This window comes from Zingiber officinale, chromosome 2B, assembly GCF_018446385.1.
Source record: "Zingiber officinale cultivar Zhangliang chromosome 2B, Zo_v1.1, whole genome shotgun sequence".
NCBI lineage: Eukaryota > Viridiplantae > Streptophyta > Magnoliopsida > Zingiberales > Zingiberaceae > Zingiber > Zingiber officinale.
Genome location: NC_055989.1, coordinates 150,288,714 through 150,310,055, shown reverse-complemented (window position 1 = coordinate 150,310,055; position 21,342 = coordinate 150,288,714). Strand labels below are relative to the sequence as shown.

Here is a 21,342-nt window from a genome sequence, read left to right as displayed (position 1 = left end):
TAATTAACTTTGGTGAAACCTAAAATGAATTTACGTTAATGTCCTTTTTTCTATTCAAACTAAAAATAATTTCAAGGTTTATTAGTAATTCCACAAGCGAAACAATCAGTGATCTAGAGTTCGAGACTCAACTACGAGGTATTATTATGAATTTTTCTTATCATTAATTTTCTCTGATTGTTTTATAAAAAAACATCGTCAAAATAAAGCGGCCATCATTATCCTGAAAAGAGCATATAATCATTGTTAAAAAATAATATATTTTAATTATGTTAGATTATTATGGATAAGAGGTATTTTAAAAAATAGTTCTTATCATGAACCAAAAGTAGAGCCGACAATATTAAAAAATATATATTTTTTAATTTTTTTATTAAGATAAATATAATATTAAATTAATTTTTTTTTTTTTTTTTTTTTTTTTTTTTTGCATAAGGAAGCCGTTAAGATTCTCTAACGTCACACTGTAACACGTTTGCCGATCACTAGTAATAATAATAATTTGTCTTTCAATCAATTTCAACTTCTACAAAAGACATGAGAATATCAAAGCATTGGCCGATCATAATTTGTCTTTCAAACAATTTCAACTTCTACAAAAGACATAGAATATCAAAGAGTTTTGAATGAGATAAATTTGAGAAGAATTAATTCTAATTGTCAATTTTGAGATCAATTCTACTCAAATTCAACCCTTTGATTTTTTTTGGCAGATTATTCGATTAATTTCCTCTCTTCGGCGGGAAGATGGCGTCCATGCTGCTGCTTCCGCTGCTCCCCGGATTATTAAACATCGCGTCGGCGAGCTCCGCCACCGAGACATCCACGTCTCTGCCGCCGCCCTGCCTCGCCGTCGCTGCCTGTCCGCTGCCAACGCCGCCCAGCCAACTGAGGACTTGCGGTTGCGAAGACGACGTCCCCGCCATGGCCTGGAGTTGCAACTGGGCCGAAGGGTCCTCGCCGCCGCCGGGGCCTCTGTTCTCGCCGCCCAGCCAACTTTGAAATTGCGGTTGCGACGACGACGACCCCGCCATGGCTTGGAGCTGCAACTGGGCCGAAGGGTTCTCGCCGCCGCTGGGGTCTCTGTTCTCGCCGCCCAGCCAACTTTGAAATTGCGGTCGCGACGACGACGGCCCCGCCATGGCTTGGAGCTGAAACTGGGCGGAAGGGTCCTCGCCATCGCCGGGGCCTCTGTTCTCGCCGCCCGGCCAACTTTGAAATTGCGGTTGCGACGACGACGGCCCCGCCATGGCTTGGAGCTGCAACTGGGCCGAAAGGCCCTCGCCGTCGCCGGGGCCTCTGTTTTCGCCTCCCAGCCAACTGTGGATTTGCGGTTGCGAAGACGACGACGGCCCCGCCATGGCTTGGAGATGCAACTGGACCGAAGAGCCCTCGCCGTCGACGGGGCCTCTGTTCTCGACGTCGACTGGGATGGAGGGGATGAAGAGCGGCGTGGTGGAGGTCTGGCAGGTGTGTTCCCCGCGGTAGGTGACCTCGAAGGTGGAGGGGTCGTCGTCGAGCCTCTGCACTTGCTTCTTCGCCCCGCAGCCGTAGAAGCTCTTGTGGGTGCACCGGTAGTAGCTCCTGCCATTAATCGATCGATTCAAGCTTTCAAGAACCGAATTTTGCAGTGGGATCGAAGAAGGAGGAGAAGAACCACCACCTGGGGAATTTGGAATTGTGAATGTCCTTCTGGCCGTACTTCCTCCAGGTGTATCCATCGTCCAGAGGAACGACGGCATCGCCGATCCTCACCGCCGGAACCGTCCTCGTCACCGCCCCCTTCTTCCTGGAAACCACGATCGAGTCAATTTCCGGGAAGAATAAGATCATGAAAGTTTACCGCATTGACCAAACGAAATCTACAAACCTCTTCTTCGACAGCCGTCTCTCCGACGGAGACTCCCGGCGCAGGGGGGAGAGTTGCGCCACCTGCTGCTCCACTCGGGGTGGCTCGAACGGGAGCACCCGGGCGCGAAGCGCGGAGGCGGCCTGATGGAAGGCGGCGGCGAGGTCTTCGCAGGTGGCGAGGAGGAAGTCGGGGTCGAGGGCGACGTCGGAGAGGCGGAGCGTGCGGTCGAAGTCGTGAGCCTGCCGGCAGGCGTCGAGGATCTGGGTGAGGATTTGATCCATACCAGGAATTCAGCCGGTCGTCGACGGTTGCAGGAAAAGTTTGCCGGAAATTAAGGGACATGGAAGCATTATTTATATTATCGAAGAAATTCAACGACAATTCTCCAACGGAAAAGTTTGCAGTGGAACAAAGAACAGGAGTATTCAAGATTCATGGTCGCTGAAAATTCCTCCTTCCTCCTTCCTCCTTCCTCCTTCGATTCAACTGCAACCCTTTCTTTATGCAAGATTGACTTCGAGAGGAACTGCTTGGTCAACAAGAACTTCCCGACTAAATGGGAAACAGAACATTGACTGATGATCCCATGAGATGAAGGAAGGAAGGAAACTGCGAGAAAGGGAAAAAAGGTTCCTTCAGACTTGTGCCATGAACTTTCTTCAGTCTTCTTGCATGGGAATAATTTTCTTGGCGTCGACTTGGATTTCTTAGAGCGTTGCTAGGTAAAGGTCAGGATCATGATCACATTTAGGTGTGTATATATATATATAATTTCTCCTTAGAGTTCAGAATTCCATTTTGAATTATAGTATTTAAAATTAAAAATTTTAAATAGTCATAAAGTATATTATATGTATTTAGAGTTTAGGATATTATGATTTAGGTGTTGGATTATAATAAAGTTAAGTTAATAAGATTTTTTCCGTGGAGTTTAGTCTTCCCTCTTGGGTTGCCCCAAAGGTAACGTGGGATTGATGGTCAAGATGATATGGTAGTCAAAATCAAGGTGAGGTAGCTATATACACAGTCCATAATAAGTCACCCCAAAGGTAACATGGGATCAACAATCAAGATGATACGGTAGTCAAAGTCAAGGTGAGATGACGGTCAAAGTCAAGAAGGGGTCAACCCTCGAAACTAGCATGGTCACATGTCTAGGCCGATTGGGTTGGCCGGTTGGACCGTTGGTTCGATCGGATCCTGAATCCCTTAGAGTTAACGAAACCTCGGGTTATATCAGTGTCATGTAAAGATGAGCCAAGGGTCCCCCGCCAAGTGCTCTAGCCGATCGGACCAAAGGTCCGATCGAACACACTAGACACATCGCGCGACTGAACCAGACTCTCTATCCAAGCATAGCGGCTGAGTGCAAGTCGAATCCTCAACATAAACCCGGACAAACTTAGCATCGATTGGACTTACGGTTCCTAGTTCTCCACTTCTCCAATACAGAGCTCCCAACATACATCTGGTCGGCTTTAGAACCGGTCGGATCCCCTCTAAAAGATAATATTGTTAGAGAATCGTAATCACCTGTCAAATAATCAAGAGAATATTTCTTGTGCCAGTTCTATGACGGAAATAATGAAAACTTCTATCCTCCCCAACATAGAAATTGCAAGTCTATTTTAAGAAATGTGTTAGAGCATCATAATGGTTTGTCCATTTTTGGAAAGGCATTGATATTCGTGCATACATGAATCATAACATTATAAAAGGGAGTATTCATCTACAGGTGCAAGTATGTGAGGTCTCACTACATAGTTCATCACTCGTTATTATGGTTCTCCATCTTCTCCACCTACTATCTGACTTGAGTATTGGAGTGTCTGTGTCGGGGACCACCTCCCTGGACCGATGACTAACTCTCTTTTCTCCCAGTTCCTGTCTTTGCCACGCAGGTTCTTCTATGCCACCAAGATTTTAGTCTTCTCGTGGTTAATAACAGAGCCACTTAGCCAATGTGTCATCTCCCTTGCTTTCAGACAAGATCAAATTTGACGTCGTCTGTGAAAACTTTGCTTGAATCTGAAACGCAAAAATGGAAGAGGTTGGATTCTCATCACAGTTTGTCTTAAGAAGATTTGGAGTTGCTAATAACTGTTCGAGCACATAAGTCAGTGCAGCAACAACAAGCAGCAGTCGGGGGTCCTCTATCGTACAACTCGACTGTATCAACGACATGCCCTCACACCAAGCGAGGGACTTGAGTGGAAGGCTCGACTGGGTTCCAACCAGTTCCTCTTCCTTCATCTAGATTCGTGCAAGCACCTATGCAGCCGATCATCCTTCCGCCCGTGCCCTCATCCCCGGTCGCATATCACAAGGCATTGTTCCACACACCATTTGATGATATGGGTTGAGCAGAAAGGCTCCAAGGATCATCTTCTGGGATGCACTCGCTCGAGATTCGCAAAAGAGAAAGGCTCAGGTCCCTAGTGGTTCTCTTGAGCGAATAAGCATGTCGTTCTCTCAAGAAATTTTAGAGGGTAAACTGTTGAGCCACTTTTAACCATTATCGATCGGAGAGTATGGAAGAGCAATCGACTCGAAAAGATCATCTACCTAAATTTGAAAACGCAGCCATCCTTCATCAATACATGGATGACGTTAAGTGTCAAGTGTTCTTTACCACTCTTTCTGGCTCCACATAAAGATGGTTCAATCGACTTCCTGCCGAGTCTATTTGCTGCTTCAAAAATCTTCGCAAAGTCTTCCTGCACCACTTTGCCAACAGTAGGAGGTATCAAAAGACTAGGCTGAGTCTATTCACGCTCAAGCAAGGGCCAAGGAGCCGAGCAATCCCTATGAGCATACATCAAGCGATTCAATCAAGTGGCGCTAGATGTTTTGTCTGCCACTTCCGAAATATTAATAAGTGTCTTCTCCTAAGGCTTTTAGAAGGAGAGTTTTTCTAATCCCTCATCAGAAAGCCTGCAAAGGACTTTGACGACCTACTGGGGAAAGTGGTCAAATACATCAATATATATGAAGCCTAGACCACATGAAAAAGGAGGTGAATGTCTCAACTATGATCAGTCAAGTCGATCGAAAACCACCATCATCTCCAGAACGCCCCAAAAATTCTCGCCTGGATCTTCCACCAGTCCTGGAAGAGAAAGCAGTGCAAGGAGGGGATCAGTCACCGCTTGAAAGTCATTGACATTTTTGTGACTACCATCAATCTCCTCATCATGCTACCAATGAATGTTATCAGTATGCCAAGAGCCTCCGTCGAATAACCGAGTCATGAAAAACGAATAAAGAATCATCCTCAATCCCCTCTCAAGGATCTCCTTTAAAAATATAGTAGAAAGAGCCTAGCAGACACTCAAACCAAACGTCTGATCAACATCTTCACATAAGTTTGATCGACGTTCACAAGTAAAAGCCGATTGACAATAATCAAAATGGGCAACATCTAACTGACAAGTCAAGTCCGATCGACAAAAGTCAAAATGGGCATCCTATCGGAAATCCCAAAGGACCATAATTTCAAGCCTATCGACAGCTCCGAAATGGTTCCAGTTGTAGGAATTGTAAATTATACCAATTCCATTAGGCAAATCCAATCAGTAATAGACGATCGACAATTAAGTATAGTACTACTTGATGGCAACCATCCTTGAGTGTCCCCATCTTCTCCATCTGTTATCTAACTTGGTATTAACAATGGATCTTAAATGATATTATGGTTCTCTATCTTCTCTACTCGTTATCTAACTTGATCGTCGGAGTACCTATGTCGGGGACCCCCTCCCTTGCCCGATAACTAACGCTCTCTTCTCCCAGTTCATTTCTTTGTCACGCGGGTTCTTCCATGCCGCCATGATTTTAGTCTTCTCAAGGTCAACAGTAGAGTCACTTAGCCAACGCCCATCTCCCCTGCTATATATATAATATGATACCCTGCACAACATACCTTACACATCGATGGGGGACAACATACATGGATGATCTGACGCAGTCAAAACTTTTTTTTATTTTTATCTCTCATCTATATGTAATATTTTCTCTCTCCTACATGTAAGTCTCTCTCCTTCATGCGGCGTTAATGCTAATATTTAAAGACAAAAAATAATGTTGGTTTGAAATCAACATCAGCCAGCACCACGTTGGTGCTAGTCTTTAATGATCAACACCATGTTAGTTTGAAACCAGCATCAACTAGCACCACATTAGTGTTAGTCTTTAAAGACTAGCACCAGCCCCCAGGGCGTAGCACAGACGGTGGGCGCATGGTATCTCTGGCGTAATGGTCGGGGGTCGATTCTCAGGAACTGACGACCTGGGGTTTACCCCGCCATGCGCCTATGGCCTGTGTACCTGCATGAACCTCCCTCCATATCCGTGGGGCCGGCACTAGGGGGGCCGCTAAGGTAGCGGATCTACCTTTTTTAAAGACTAGCACCAACATTGGTTTCAAATCAGCACCACGTTGGCCTGGTCTTTAAAGACCACGACCAACGATGGTTTGAAACCAGCACCAGCTAGCACCATGTTGGTGTTGGTCTTTAAAGACTAGTACCATCTAGTACTGGTTTTCAAGCCAGCACCATCTAGTGCTGGTTTCAAGCCAGCACCACGTTGCTATTGGTCTTGAAAGACAAGCACCAACGTTGGTTTGAAACTAGTGCCAGTTAGTGCTAGTCTTTAAAAAATATAGATCCGCTACATTAATAGCCCTTCTAGTGACGCCCTCAAAGATATAGAGGGAGGTAAATGCAGGTACACAGTTGTTAATTGCACGATGGGGTAAACCCCATATCATCAGTTCTTGAGATTCGATCTCTCGACATTACCCTAGAAATTTTATGCGCCCACTATCTGCGCTATGCCCTATGGGCTGGTGCTGATCTTTAAAGACCATCACAAACGTGGTGTTGGCTGGTGCTGGTTTCAAACCAGTGTTGATGTTGGTCTTTAAAAACCAATACCAATGTATTAGATTTTGAGAGATGTCAATCACCTTATGATTTTACTATTTATTTGATAAATATAGATTCATTATTTGAGCACATATTATATATTTAAATAGTTTTAAATTCATTTACTGAATATCCGCAATACTATTCATAGCATGAGAGAATTTGTGATTGTATCACAACTTGTGATTATCTCTACTTGTGTAATTATGAATATATTGAAATTTTCCTAATTGTCGAATTAATACATATAGACATCATCAATTCCGTAAGAATAACACGGATTATATTGGAACCCCAAGATGTGATCAACAAGTTAAGTTAGGTCCTGTGTGTTTTTAACCTTGTGTCTAATTGTGCAGTAGCTTAGGAGCACAGGTAGTCGAGCGAAAGACGCAGCTAGCGAGAAGGATGGTATGCGGTGCGTCCGAGGGACGAGGCACTGCGGAAGAGTGCACCGGCGGATGAGAAGGAAGCGTGCGGTGGTTCCGAGAGACGAGAAGCCGGAGCGGAAGACTGCTCGGGGAGCAAGAGACGCAGCTAGCGAGAAGGTCTGCACGGGGTGCGACCGAGGGGCGAAGACTACAGATGAGTACACTAGCTGACGAGAAGGAAGCAAGCGACGATTTCGAGGGACGAAAAGCCGGAGCGGAAGCCTGCTCGAGAAGATTGAAAGTTGGGTTCGGGTGATCCCTATCCCGGATGGCAGAGATCACTCAAGCAAGCGGAGCCGGAGCAGAAGACCCGGACCGAGGCGAGCAGCACCGGAGCAGAAGGCCCGGACCAGAAAGTCAACTTGGTTGACTTAGTGGTCCGGGCGCCCGGAGGTTGATTTTTGACCGAATCGCATCAAGCGCGATCCGTTGCGTTGGGGATAAAGTTTTATCCCCCCAGGGTGCCTGAGACCCCTTCGGGGCGTCCCGACTAAGGCTATAAATACAGCCTTAGTTCAGAAGTTTTTCATCAACTCAAGCGATTCATTTCCAACACTTGTAAGCTTTCATTTAGAGTTTAGCTTCTTTCTTTGTGCACTTCATTGTTGTAAGAAGTTTTTTTGCCGGAAGGAGATAGTTAGTGTAATACTCTCCTTGGATTAACAACCTCCCCGGTTATAACTAAGTAAATCCATGTGTGCCTCTTTCTTTTCTATTTTATTTGTTCAATTATTTTATGTAAGTGTTATTCTGTTGAAAAGTCGAAAAGGGTTGTCTTTTTAATTTTGCAGGCTATTCAACCCCCCTTCTAGCCGGCCCCAGCGGTCCAACAAGTGGTATCCGAGCCAAGGCGCTTCAAGAGGACTAACCGCCGATCGAAGCAAAGACGATGGCCAGACCGAGTATCTACTCGCCGAAGTTCGAAGGGGAATTCGCTAGCTAAAAAAAGTGAATGCAGGTATTTTTTAAGACTAATTTCGATTTAATGTTAATTATGGAATTCGGTTTTACAGCACCAGAAAGTAAGGAAAAATACTACTGGACGAAAAAGGAGCAGACCGACTACGTGACAAACGACAAAGCTAAGTACTATCTACTAACTGTTCTTCCACCACAAGAAGTCAACTGGATTGGCAACTACGACTCCGCGAAGGAACTCTGGGAGAAGTTTCTCGAGCTGCACGACGGAACGCCCGAAGCCAAGCTCGCAAAACGAGATTTACTTCGCAACTAGCTCACCAGCCTGCGACTTGGGGAAGACGAGACAGTTGCGCATCTGCACTCAAGAATAAAGGAAATCATCACCGGATTTTCGAATCTCGGAGAAACGGTAAGTAATCGAGATTCGCTAAGGTACACATTAAATTCCTTTACTAGAAATTCAAAATGGGCATCGCTAGTAGATGTATTTTATATTTCAAAAGATTTAGAAAAAATTACATTAGAAGAATTATTTTTTACATTTGAAGTGTATGAAAAGATGTGCAGGTACGAAGGAGCCCAAGAACAACGTCGCCCTCAAAGCATCGAGAGACGAACCTGAGTCGGAGTCTTCTCTCGATGACGAGGAAATGGTAATGATGGTAAGACAATTCAAGAATCTTTGTAAGTCTAAAAAAACTAACCATCCGCAAGGTAAAAAGAAAAGGACCATCCGCTGCTACCACTACGACGAAGAAGGGCACGTCATGGACAACTGCTCCAAGCTAAAGAACAAGGACAAGGATAAAAGCAAGAAGCCTGTCCAAAAGCGCAAGACATTAAAAGCGATGTGGGACGACATGTCGTCTGAATCGACAGTCGAAGCTTTCTCCGGGCTTGCATTAATGGCGAGTCATCAAGACGACGACTGTGATTCAAGCTCTTCCGAAATGAGCATCGAGAGCATCGATGAAGGGGGAGCTACGTCGGAAGAAAGCAGCAGTTCAGGGGGAGACATGGACAACGAGATCGACAAGGTAAGTCAGGTACGATCTCTTCCTCCTGATAAACTCTTTAAGTTTGTTAAATTGTTAACTAAAGACGACTATAAATTAGAAAAAGAAAATAAGAATTTAAAAATAATATTAGCTAAATCTTGTCCTATAGAAGAATTCGACAAGATTAAATTAGAAAATTAAAAATTAAAAATAGAAAATGATAATTTGAAAAATCACACATGCTCATCTAATACCAATGTTAGAAAATTTAACAATTTAAATTGATATTTTAGATATCATAAGGGACAAATTAGGAACATTTCAAAAAGATATGTCCCTAAAAATTTTTTAGTTAATCCAGTTGACTGGAACTTATATTGGGTTCCTAAGTCTTGCTTAATCTAAATTTTAATCGGATTTAGAGCTTTCAGTGAGAAAATTAAACAGTGAGTTTTCTTTATAAAGCTTTGTCTAATGAAGTGGTTGTTGCTCCAATAACCAAGAAAGCCTAGTGCCTCACCACGACCTGGAAGCCAAAATATTGAAATAAAATATTTAATTAACTTTCTGATAAAACATTAAAGTTGAAATTTAATAATGCTTTAAAAAGTCTTTTAAACATTTTTTTACTTAGAATTTTTTTACATAAAACTTACTTAGAAAATTTTTCAAAAATATATTTGCAAAGTTGTTTAAGTCAGAATTTTTTTCCCTTTCTTAAAAGTTTCACTTAGAAAATTTTCTTACTTAGAGTTTTCTTAGAAAAATTTTCTTACTTAAAATTTATTTAGAAAATTATTACAATTTTTTTTTTCAAATTTACAATTTTTTTTTCCCTTAGAGTTTTTCTTTGAACCGCATTTTTTTATGTGATCAAAGGGGGAGATGGAAAAGTATAAGTCCAGGGGGAGGTAGACCAAAATTTAAATTTTCTATCTTTTTGTACTTTATTATAAAATTAGTTAGTTTATTTTTATGTCTATTTACCCTAGCTTAACTTGGGTTGCTCACATCAAAAAGGAGGAGATTGTTGGAACCCCAAGGTTGTTTTAGTGTAATCAACAAGTTAAGTTAGGTCATGTGTATTTTTAACCTTGTGTCTAAGTGTGCAGGAGCTTAGGAGCACAGGTAGTCGAGCGGAAGACGCAGCTAGCGAGAAGGACTGCACGTGGTGCGTCCGAGGGACGAGGCACTGTTGAAGAGTACACCGACGGACGAGAAGGAAGCGTGCGGTGGTTCCAAGGGACGAGAAGCCGGAGCGGAAGACTGCTCGGGGAGCAAGAGACACAGCTAGCGAGAAGGTCGGCACAGGGTGCGACCGAGGGACGAAGACTACGGATGAGTACGCTGGCGGACGAGAAGGAAGCACGCGACGATTTCGAGGGACAAGAAGCCGGAGCGGAAGCCTGCTCAAGAAGACCGAAAGTTGGGTTCGGGTGAGCCCTAGTTCGGATGGCAGAGATCATCCAAGCAAGTAGAGCCGGAGCAGAAGACTCGGATCAAGGCGAGCAGCACCAGAGCAGAAGGCCCGGATCAGAAAGTCAACTTGATTAACTTAGTGGTCCGGGCGCCCGGAACCATTTCGGGCGCCCGGAGGTTGATTTTTGACCGGATCCCGTCAAGCGCAATCCGTTGCGTTGGGGATAAAGTTTTATCCCCCCAGGGTGCCCGGAACCCCTTCGGGGTGCCCCTGTGTAATAAGATTAACAACCGTTGCGTCGCTTTTTTGCCTGAAGGAGATAGTTAGTGTAATACTCTCCTTGGATTAACAACCTCCCCGGTTGTAACCAAGTAAATCCCTGTGTGCCTCTTTCTTTTCTGTTTTATTTGTTCAATTATTTTATGCAAGTGTTATTCTGTTGAAAAGTCGAAAAGGGTTGTCTTTTTAATTTTGCAGGCTATTCAACCCCCCTTCTAACCGGCCCCAGCGGTCCAACAGATTATACTCCTTGATTCGGTCAAGCAACTATTTCTCACTAGTTGGAGACATTGGGATGCCGAGAGTTAAACATGGATGCTAGTTATGATAACTAGTTCATTGGAGTGACTTGCTATAAGACTTCATATGGTTCTCTACATATATAGATATATCTGTGAAGTTCTTACTGCAGCTCGAGTGCAAGTTTCGTTCGGCTTGAGGTATACAAGTCATTTTGGTCATGGAGATTTATACTTTGATATCCTAAGCAAACATCTCTTAGAGCTGTAGATCTAAGATGATTAAGTATAAGTTGAAGTACTCGAAGATGTTTGGATAGCTTACAGAGGATTCACCGCTCCGTATGAGGAGATATATACTCTGTGGTCACTCCATAGGATTATTACTCAAAGTCTTTGGTCAAAATATCACATGTTAAGAGTATAAGACTCTTGTACACATGTACGAGTAATTTGAATCTGTAGAATAAGGAAGTATTACTTGGGCTAGGTATGACATAGTCAGCCTAGTGAGGGAAGACATATAGATCATGTCCTAAACCAAGTGGGTATAAGACGAGTGAAAGGAACAAGACACGACTCACTGTAGTTGTTGAAGAGTTCAGAATTAGTTCTGAGATCAACTATATTTTTTCGGTTAATTGAGGATCATGATGTACTACTAGGTATCATTCATGATCGTTCTATAATTAAGTAGTTAATTATCGATGACCAAGATAAAATAGGAACCTATTGGGTCACACACACTACGAGTCTTTAAAAGACATAAAACAAGTTAGAGAATAGGATTCTTAGATCAAGAGATAAATACTTGGTTGGATTATACATAAGACAAATATAAAAATATTTATCGAAATAGAAGTACAGATGGGTCACATCTCTTATGAAAGAGTTTGATCCTATTTGATTTAGTCATAAATCAATTTGGTTTAACCATGAGCCAACTTAATTTAGCTGCGAACAAAACTAAGTGGTTAATGAACTAATTTTTGGTTAAGGTATAATGGGTTGGATTTGAGCTTTCTAATCTAACTCATTAAAGAGGACTATATATTAATATGGTTAAGAGAGAATTAATAGACAATTCATTAATGGCTTGATTAGGTTTTGGAAATCTAAACCCAATACCTTTCTCTCTCTCCCTCTCCCTCTCTATTGCCGTGTACCACAACAAGAGAAGAAGCTCTTATTGCGGTGAGCCACCCAAAGGAAGAAGATCTTCCTTTTGCTTTTTACTTTTTCATACTCTTCTTGATCCTTCTCCTTCGCTCATGGCTAGTATCTTCTGAAGGTAAAACTTATTTTCTTAGAGTTATTTTGAAGAGCTCGACGTGGATACAAATAAAGGCAAGGTTCGATAATGTCGCAAAAGGTTAATACCCTTCTCGTTATAGGTCATCTGTAAATTATACCTAAAATAATTGTTATTCGATTTCGTTTTGTTTTATGATCTTGTCTGCGAGATTGTATCTTGCATGCATATGGTATGTGTGATGCAATAAATTAATTTATTTATTGTTAAGTTTTCCGCTATACATGCTTATGAAATATGTTTTTAGCACACCGCATCGGACATATCCCAACACAATGATGGTGTTAGTCTTTAAAGATCAGCACCAACGCTGCATGTAGGAGTGAGAAAAGTACTGCATGCAAATAAGAGAAGCAAACAAAAAAAAAGAGTTTTGGTTGCATCAGATCATGCGTTATCGCCCACCGTTGTGCAGGGTAAGTTGTGCAGGATATAATTATATATATAGAGAGAGAGGGGGGAGAGAGAGAGAGGAGAGAGTGATAATTGTTACCCTGCATACTCGTTCAGTGAGCGACGCATGGGTGACTCAGAGTGATTCTGGGTGCCTGGACCACTCCCGGGCACCCCGAGCGGATTTCGACTACTTGGGCTGCCCGGGAGTGGTCCGGGTGCCTGAAATCACCCTACGTCATCCAGTGTCACTCACCGAATGGTTGTGTGTATATATACACAGATATTTTGATGTGCAACGTAGCTTCATCTTATATATATACAAGGTTGATGTGTTGCACCCCTCAGGCTGTGTATGACAGCGTCCGCGCTAGGGGAGGGGAGGCGCCCACGTGACCGTCTATATATATATATATGACATCCTATCCACTTGTGAGCACCTTGTGTATTTTTTTAAAAAAATTTCTTTACCTTAAATACTAGAATCGAACCCCTAAATTTGAAACCTTAAGTTTAAAAAAAATAAATATATAGTGCACATAAGGTGAAGACTATAAGGTGAATAGGGTAACAATGAAGAATGAAACTCTGTTCACTCGTTTATATTCACGAATAGAAATTATGAACTGTTCATATATAATATTTAAATCATGTTTATTAATAAAACTCTTGTCAACATGATAAATAAATAAAATTATTTTTAAAATGAATTAACAAACTTATATTATCAAACTTAATAACCAATCAAATAAATTAAGTTAAACTTAAATGATTGATTTTAAATTCGACTTAGATTCACTCGATTACCCTAACAAATAAACTTCAACACTAACAAAATTCGACACAATTTAACTAATTTACATCCCTACTTGGACGATACAAAAATCAAAATCACCACCCTAATTATTAGAATCCTTAAACAGGTGTTTTTTCTAAAAAAAAATAAAAATAAAAATAAAAAGGTAGTTCATGTCAAAAATAATTTTATTTTAAGTGTTATAACAATAGCTATACACTGTGTGAAAATAAAATCAATTTATTTCGATCAAAAAACTTATACATAAACACTTTTATATCCTAACTTATTCAAAATTATTTAAATTTAATAAAATACCTACAATGTTTTCGAAATTTTACTACAATAATAACCACCATTTACAATAGTACCGTAACCATTAATGGCCTACTACAATCAATGACGAAACACTGACTTGTTTTTATATTCTAATCATTAAGGGTTTCCCTTACAAAATACTTTGAATCGCATGTTGTTGAGTGTTAGTTTGTCCATTTCTGTGCATATTTTTCAGGTCTCTTGGTGCAAGGTCAAAACTAAGGAAGTTGGGAGGAAAAGAACAAATATGAAAGCATGGTTTTAGAATTCTTTACAAAGGTCTCATTTTTTCAGCAACTGGCAACAAGAAACTTCCATTGTTTTACTTCCTTCAAGAACAAAAATTGAATGTAGCAGGTGATTGACCATCGAGCTGGTGCAACTAGTCAGCTCTGAATTAAAATGCCTTAGAGTCTGTCAGCTGAGAAAAGTAGTGTTTTTGTCTACTTTGCTAGGAGAAGAAAAATGAAAGAGGAAGAAAGGCTTTGTATTGGAGTAGTCTACCTGACTCATGCTTGGAGTATCGACTGGTCCATTCGCAGAGCAAGCATGACCCCGGTGGAGCCATGTATGACATAAATCTAATAAGCAATGATGTGGCGACATCGACACCAATCTATAAGATGAATTACTTGGCACGAACACCGCACATATGATATTACAATGATCAGTGTTGTAGGTACCACGATAACGAGAAGAAATACACAGCAAGAACATCAGATAGTCAGATAGGTACATAATACTGAGGAGGAATGGCACCTACAAGATAGATTATGCAGAATATAACCGAAAGACAACGAAACTGGTGCAATTTACAAGCATGAAATAAATATTAGCCAAAACAATACATAAGACGACTAATAAACTATACCTCTATTCATCTCGATACATCTATTTGTCAAAGTGTGCAATAACGTTTTAGGACCTGTCGAGCAAGATCCTTAGCCCCGCTCTTCTTGTAAAGCAAATGCAAATTATAGGCTGCTTCTCTGTGAAGATTGCAATGGCCTGGCTTCTTATTTGCTGCAAGGTTTGAATCTTCGTATGGAAGTTTAGGGATTGGATAATCTTTCACATGCATTGCAAGCACCTTTTCGTAATATGAAGCAGCCAGTGTGACAAGGCCAACATGGTGATATGCTCGAGCTACGTTATACAAGGCTTCCTGAAACGTTAACCAAAGTGTCATGTTTCCTGCTTTGCCTAACCATATATATATAGAAAGAATGCATTGCAGTCGCTTAACTCAAGAACATACGATAATTTAGTATTGACTTATAAGGGCCACACATTAATGAAATATCTATATTAGTTTGATGAGTTGAATTACCAATATGTAGGAAATATGAACACCTAAAAGTTTAGTATTGACTTACAGAAGTCATATGTTAATGAAATATTTATATCGGTTTGATGAGCTGGATCGATGAAAGACAGTTAATTGAAATGCATTGGGTCGGTGTAAATGAAATTTATCTTCTAAAAACAGAATGCATGAAAGTTGCCTTCCAGTATTACAATCATTTTCTTATTGATAATGCTAGATTTTGATGGTCATCTTCTGTTTGGCATAATCATTATATAAAAATATTACTTGGCAAAAACACATTAATTTTTTAAACAAAACCTGGCTATCGTTGCTGATATCCAGATAGTTGTAAAGGAATGCAAAGCCTTGAGCTATACAATCATGTTTTTTCTGGAGCCTAAAACCCAGTGCTAAGTTAATCAAAGCTGTGCCTGCAGAAAAATAAACAATAAGATGGCATAGAACAATCTGAGTGTTGATATGGGAAAATAAATAAATCAGCCAACAGATACCTACCGGCACATAAATTGATCAAAGGACTTTCTGGCTGAACTTTATAAGCTTCCAAATATTCTGCAGCAGCTGCCTGGTGTTGGCTGATCATAGTAAATTGATTGCCATGGATAACCATTGGCATTACACAATCCTTTTGTTCCACTCTCATATGGAGAAGAAATTTAGTATGTCTTGCGAAATGAGAATCAAATCTAGAAAAGCAAGGGAAAACTTTAGTTTACCAGCAGAACACATTATCTTAATGCATAGACCAAATAGTTACCTTGAAATAACCTTATTATAGCAATTCCAAGCAGCTACACTGTGGGGATGCTGTTGAACTATGTACCTTACATAATCATACCCATGTTTTGGATCTCTTGTGCTATATGCTATGTCTGGATACGAGAGAGAAATAAACACAGAATGATTTAAGCAAGTCTAAACTTACAAATCATGAAAGAACAAAACTAAATATGGCAATACAAATGTAATTATTACGTGCACCCAATGATCGAAATTCCTCTCTTTTTTCATCAGAAATTGTGTTGTACTCTAATTTCAAAGTGTAATTGATAAGCTCTAATGCTTCTGAATATCGTCGCACAGAAACCAATGCTTTGCAGAGCTACAAATGTTGACAAAGAATAAAGCAAATCAAGTTGCAGTTGAAAATAACTGTTAGAAAAGTCAAAAGAACTCTCAACCGAATAAAAAAATATTCCATTAGTCGTATTGGTTAAGCTTACAAATATTTATAGTTGAATTGTACATGAAAACATAGTATATGTAGGAAACAAAGAGTCACACGGGTGAAGGAGCAGCAATCAACAAGAGAACAATTGTGATCTTGCATGTTCTTTTCCATCGCTTTTATGTAAACCAGAACAGTTTACTGACATAATATCCTACAATGCGTCCTTCAATCTAGTATTGCAGCTTTGCCTAATACAGGAAAATCATTTTAAACTAAACAATTGATGATGTAAAATTTAATGAATTTAATACAGAGGATGAAAATATCAAGGTCAAAATCCATGATGTTATTTGGCATGGCCCAAGAGAGGAAAAGGATCACCAACTATATGACAGTAATGAGGCAAGTCTACAGAAGACACAAAATAGTGTATATAGGAAACAAGATGAAATTTGGAAGTATGAATAAAACAAAGTGGATGGGTGGGTAAAACCCAGCGGGGCTGTTAGCAATAAATGATAGCAATCTGTGTACATGTCTTAATCTGCACGCTATGATTTTCTATGGGAATTTACTGAATAAATTTTATATAAAATAGGCATATTGACTAATTGTTGTCTTCTGGCCCATCTCTATTTATCCATAATATGCAATACATACGTCTCTGTATAATAAAAATTTATCGAAAGATCAAGAATATTGCTCAAACTTTTTTGGTATTTCAAACCACCCATTGCCACGAGCGAATTATTTAGTTTGCCTGCTTGCTTCAAGTAGTTTGCCTGCTTGCTTCAAATGATCTAATCAATCGAGTGGCATCAACAACATTGCCAATTGACCAATAATAGCAGAGCTTAATTTTGAACCAGTGTCAACCAAGCTAGAATACTGGACAAAATGTATTATTCGATGGGTATGGCCTACAGATTAGCCACCACATAAACCATTTCTTATTTCAACAAACTACGAAGAAATTTGAAGCAATCATCGCATGCCCCAAAGAAAGAATACAGTATTTAGATAAGGCGAGAATAACTTGGTTAAATTACTTTTGCTGAAGTTAATGATTGTAAACATCCAGTCTTGCAAACTATTGGAATATTCCAATAAATTTGGAGGTCGTGAATTAATGCATTTAAAAAGGCCTGGATCAGTCTACGGCCATTAACTTGGATTTTGATAATTGGAGTGTGTCTGAGGTGTCCTCACCATTCTTAGTGATCGTGTGTTTAACAATTTTGGATCAGTAGCAAGTAGTTAGTCAGTTCTATCCTTAAATCCGGTCATCCTCTATTAGACCACACATCATAAATTAGGAAATTTGAGCCTAGATGAGTGCATAAATCTTAAGTGGAACATCAATCTTAAGTAAAAGAGATGTATCACACAAATTTAATTTCATAGTGGAGACTATTGGGTGATGGACGGAGGTTAAAAGGCCTGATGAATATACTGTGATCAACTTGGGGTTAAGTATGTTTAGCAAGTAGTTGATGTCAATTAAGTAGATGTGTAAAAATTCACTACTCAGGATAGGGTTGTGATAAAAACTAATAACTTTGCAACACGAACTCTTAAGATATCTTAATTTGTTACCAAAGTTGAAGAAAGTTTTTCCACCTTTGGACACAACGTGGATGTCATGAAATAAAGAGATTGTGGCATGGTGAAATAGATTCTACACATACAGTATACTACAACTATCGTAGCTCATAATTTCCTTAAAAATATCAGTAATATTCACCAAATGAGGTTTAAAGGCGAGTCTATGTGCCTAAGAGATGTAAAATATGAGATAACATTAGAATATGCCAACATTTCACCACCATCAAACTTAGAACTTGTATGCGGAAAATAATCTATAGCCCATAGAAATAGGGAATTTGGCCATCCTATGTTGTAGACTGCACATTTATATATTTTTCCAGTATAATGATGTGCATATAAAATATACCATGAAGAAAAGGCAAAGAACATTGGGAATAAAAGTACTAACATGTAAAGTAAACTGAAGATGATCTTGCTCATTTAGAAAGTCTGGCAGCGGTGGTTCTTGTTTTACCTTCGGCTACAAAACAATGTCATTCAATTTGATCACTAAAGTAGCAAAACTCCTTAAATGGAAGACACAAGATCATGTGACGAAAATAGAGTGACATGTATAACCAATTTACCAGAGTTTCATCCTCTGAATCACTTTGCCAATCCAATCCAGCAGCCAGTGCTGCTGCTTTCTTTTCTTCTTTCAAAATTGCTCTTCGTTGAAGAGACTTTTTTGCTCTATGTGCTTTTTCCCTAAATTGAAGACAATAGAAATTTCACATAATATTCTTAAGGCAAAGCAAAATGAAAAAAAAAGGCATAGAATATTTTACTAAGACTGAAAATATATAGTTTTCTGAAAATATTTATAGTTCATTGTTAGATGTAAAAATAATGTGTATTGTGTAAATCGTTTCAGGCAATACATGAGGGAAGAAATCAGTAAATACGAACAAAGATATAAACTTACAATTCTGACGCCTTTGCCACTGGCCTGAAACCGCCAAACACATTATGTCCCTCTTGTTCATCTAACAACTTGACTCTTTCAAATAGAACACTTTTTGGAAGCTTTTTTCTTGGTCTCACCTACTTACATACATTAAATTAGTTCATAACAAACTACTAGGACTACACAAGAACAGGGAGCTGCAAGGTGCATCAAGTTGAGGTAAACTATTGTTAGAACAACACATGTAGATATTAAGGCAAAAGAGCACTAGGTCCTTGGAACATTACCAAAACTGATTTTCATGAAAAAAATGTCAGGAGAGAAAAAAGAAACATGATAAAATATCATTGCACTTAAGCTACCCTAACTGTATTTCATATTATTGAGCCCCCACGGGATGCTCAGTTGATTAAAGGGTGGCAGACTTGCTACAACAGAGCAAGAGATCAATTCCCGATAGACGCGTGCCCTCGGGAAAAAAACCCCGCCCACCTCTAGCGAACTTGGCGGTCGGCTATAAGCTGCCCTCGTGATTTACATCCCTTTACATAACCTGAAGATGGGGGGCGCCTAGAGTGAACGTAATCGCCATTGCTACAATGTATTTCATATTATTGATCAGTATGCAGTGAAGGATACCTAATGCCTCCTTGTGATCGAGGTTAAGCCGAGTGGTGGAGGGTAGGTCTTTTGTAGTATAGGCTTCAGCGCACTTCGATCTAGTGAATTGGTAAACTAGTATGGGTTTCAAATGATCCATGTTATGAAGCCAAGACAAAGTCCAACATGCCTATAAATAGCAAGCAAGCCGAGGATGGATATTGCTGATATTATTGGAAGATTTGAGAGATTGGAGTGTCGACACACACACATCAAGCTTGGTACTTATATTTATGAATAGGCCATCAATACTTCCGCTCAATTGGTTCAAAAGCATCATAAAACCGCAAAATTTATCACAAACATATTCAAATTTAGAATCTGTTGAAGACTTGGTAAATATGCTAACAATGTGATATGCGATCTCTGTACTTTGTCTTCTTGTGAAAGATTGAATTTGAAGCAATGTGCATGGCAGTTTGATTATCAGCAATATGACTTCATTGATTCAGTAGGAGCATTACTCAACTTAGCCATCAACTGTTTGTGCACGAGACGCTCACATGTCATGAGCAGCATAGCCGCATATTCTACCTTGTTGGGATTTGAGTTGGTTACTACGGTTTGTTTTTTGCTCTCATAAGATATTATATTTCCTCCTGGAAGAGCACAATATTTCAATGTGGTTTGCCTATACAGGAGAACTTGCCAAACTACATCTATGTATCCTAGAATTAGAAGATGGTCATGATCATATGCTAGGAACCTCTTTATGAGCACTTTCTTGAGGTATTGCAGAATCCTTATACCTGCCTCATAATGACAGATCATGAAGAAACTGACAAATCACATTCACAACAAATGTAGGTGAACTTGGTCAGCAATTGTTTGAGCTAAAGAAGCTCACATGTCATAAGAGAGATAGCCATGTATTCTGCTTTGTTGGCATTTTCTTTTTTGCTCTTCCACATTACCTCCTAGAAGACCATAATAGTTTAAGTAGATTACTTATGTAGGAGAACTAGACTAAACTATATCTGTGCATTATAGAATCTGAATATACGATCACGATGTAGAAGACTTTTATAGCACTTTGTTCAGGTAGAGTAGAATTCTTAAAGCTGCCTCCCGGTGATCATGATTGAAAACTAAACTGTCTCCCAATGATCATGATACAGATCATGAAGAAACCAACTAATCACACTCTGCAACAAATCATCAGTGTAGATGAGGTAAGGAGATTGCAAAATAGAACTCATCGAAATTCATCTCTACATTATTTATCACAACGGAAACATGTCAAGTATTGTCATGGTCTGTTACAATAAATTTGAATTCAACTGCCAATCTGATGCAGGATCAATCCAACATGATCCCTTAAACTTCAAATAATCATAACTTTTGACTCGGAATTCGGAATCAGGCTATGGTGGTCATGTGTGTAGAATTTGAAAATCTACCTCTAATATCGGGGTATCCGTAACCGCCAATTTTCGGGCCCAAATTTCACCATTTAAGCCCTCATCCGAGTCGTCGAAGATTTTATTACTAATTTTAGTAATTTTCGTTTTTATGGTATTTAGGATATTTTTGGTATTCCCGATAATTATAGGTCATAGTTAGTCTATAACAACATCATGCTTTATTAATTTTAATTTCTATCAAAATATTTCCTTTTCTGGAAAAATCTCTTTTCAGTTTCTACAAGATTAAAATTCAAGTCTATATATTGTGATTTCTTTCCTTTCTTTCTCTTAGGGTCTAGAGTTTATATAAACACCTATCTAGTTGTATGAGGGACCATCCCTCAATTATTAATAAATATTCCTTTTTTTAACAAACAACATATTTTATCCTTGT

General features: G+C 39.7%; 2 protein-coding genes across 2 annotated transcripts; both read right to left on the bottom strand.

The window, feature by feature from the left end:
• Window positions 1-667: 667 nt before the first annotated feature.
• LOC122049667 (probable WRKY transcription factor 61) lies at window positions 668-2,283 on the bottom strand. The gene is made up of 3 exons (XM_042611027.1): window positions 1,871-2,283; window positions 1,664-1,789; window positions 668-1,584 (listed from the first exon to the last, which is right to left on the bottom strand). The coding sequence occupies exons 1-3, from the start codon at window positions 2,131-2,133 to the stop codon at window positions 723-725; spliced, it is 1,251 nt and encodes a 416-aa protein (XP_042466961.1). The 5' UTR covers window positions 2,134-2,283; the 3' UTR covers window positions 668-722.
• Window positions 2,284-14,506: 12,223 nt separating this feature from the next.
• LOC122048863 (general transcription factor 3C polypeptide 3-like) lies at window positions 14,507-20,453 on the bottom strand. The gene is made up of 10 exons (XM_042610378.1): window positions 20,390-20,453; window positions 20,077-20,291; window positions 18,901-19,019; window positions 18,563-18,683; window positions 18,385-18,456; window positions 16,193-16,319; window positions 15,975-16,089; window positions 15,713-15,903; window positions 15,515-15,627; window positions 14,507-15,052 (listed from the first exon to the last, which is right to left on the bottom strand). The coding sequence occupies exons 1-10, from the start codon at window positions 20,451-20,453 to the stop codon at window positions 14,786-14,788; spliced, it is 1,404 nt and encodes a 467-aa protein (XP_042466312.1). The 3' UTR covers window positions 14,507-14,785.
• Between the last annotated feature and the right edge of the window lie 889 nt (window positions 20,454-21,342).

Bases quoted from the DNA above. Each gene is read 5' to 3' on its own strand.
- LOC122049667 (XM_042611027.1), bottom strand. From the start codon at position 2,133: ATGGATCAAATCCTCACCCAGATCCTCGACGCCTGCCGGCAGGCTCAC. The intron at 1,790-1,870 runs GTTTGTAGATTT...CGTGGTTTCCAG, and splicing joins AGACGGCTGTCGAAGAAGAG to GAAGAAGGGGGCGGTGACGA. The intron at 1,585-1,663 runs GTGGTGGTTCTT...GATTAATGGCAG, and splicing joins CACAATTCCAAATTCCCCAG to GAGCTACTACCGGTGCACCC.
- LOC122048863 (XM_042610378.1), bottom strand. From the start codon at position 20,453: ATGTGGAAGAGCAAAAAAGAAAATGCCAACAAAGCAGAATACATGGCT. The intron at 19,020-20,076 runs GTAGAATATGCG...GTATGTAAGTAG, and splicing joins CCAACTCAAATCCCAACAAG to GTGAGACCAAGAAAAAAGCT. The intron at 18,684-18,900 runs GTAAGTTTATAT...TCTTCAATTTAG, and splicing joins GTGGCAAAGGCGTCAGAATT to GGAAAAAGCACATAGAGCAA.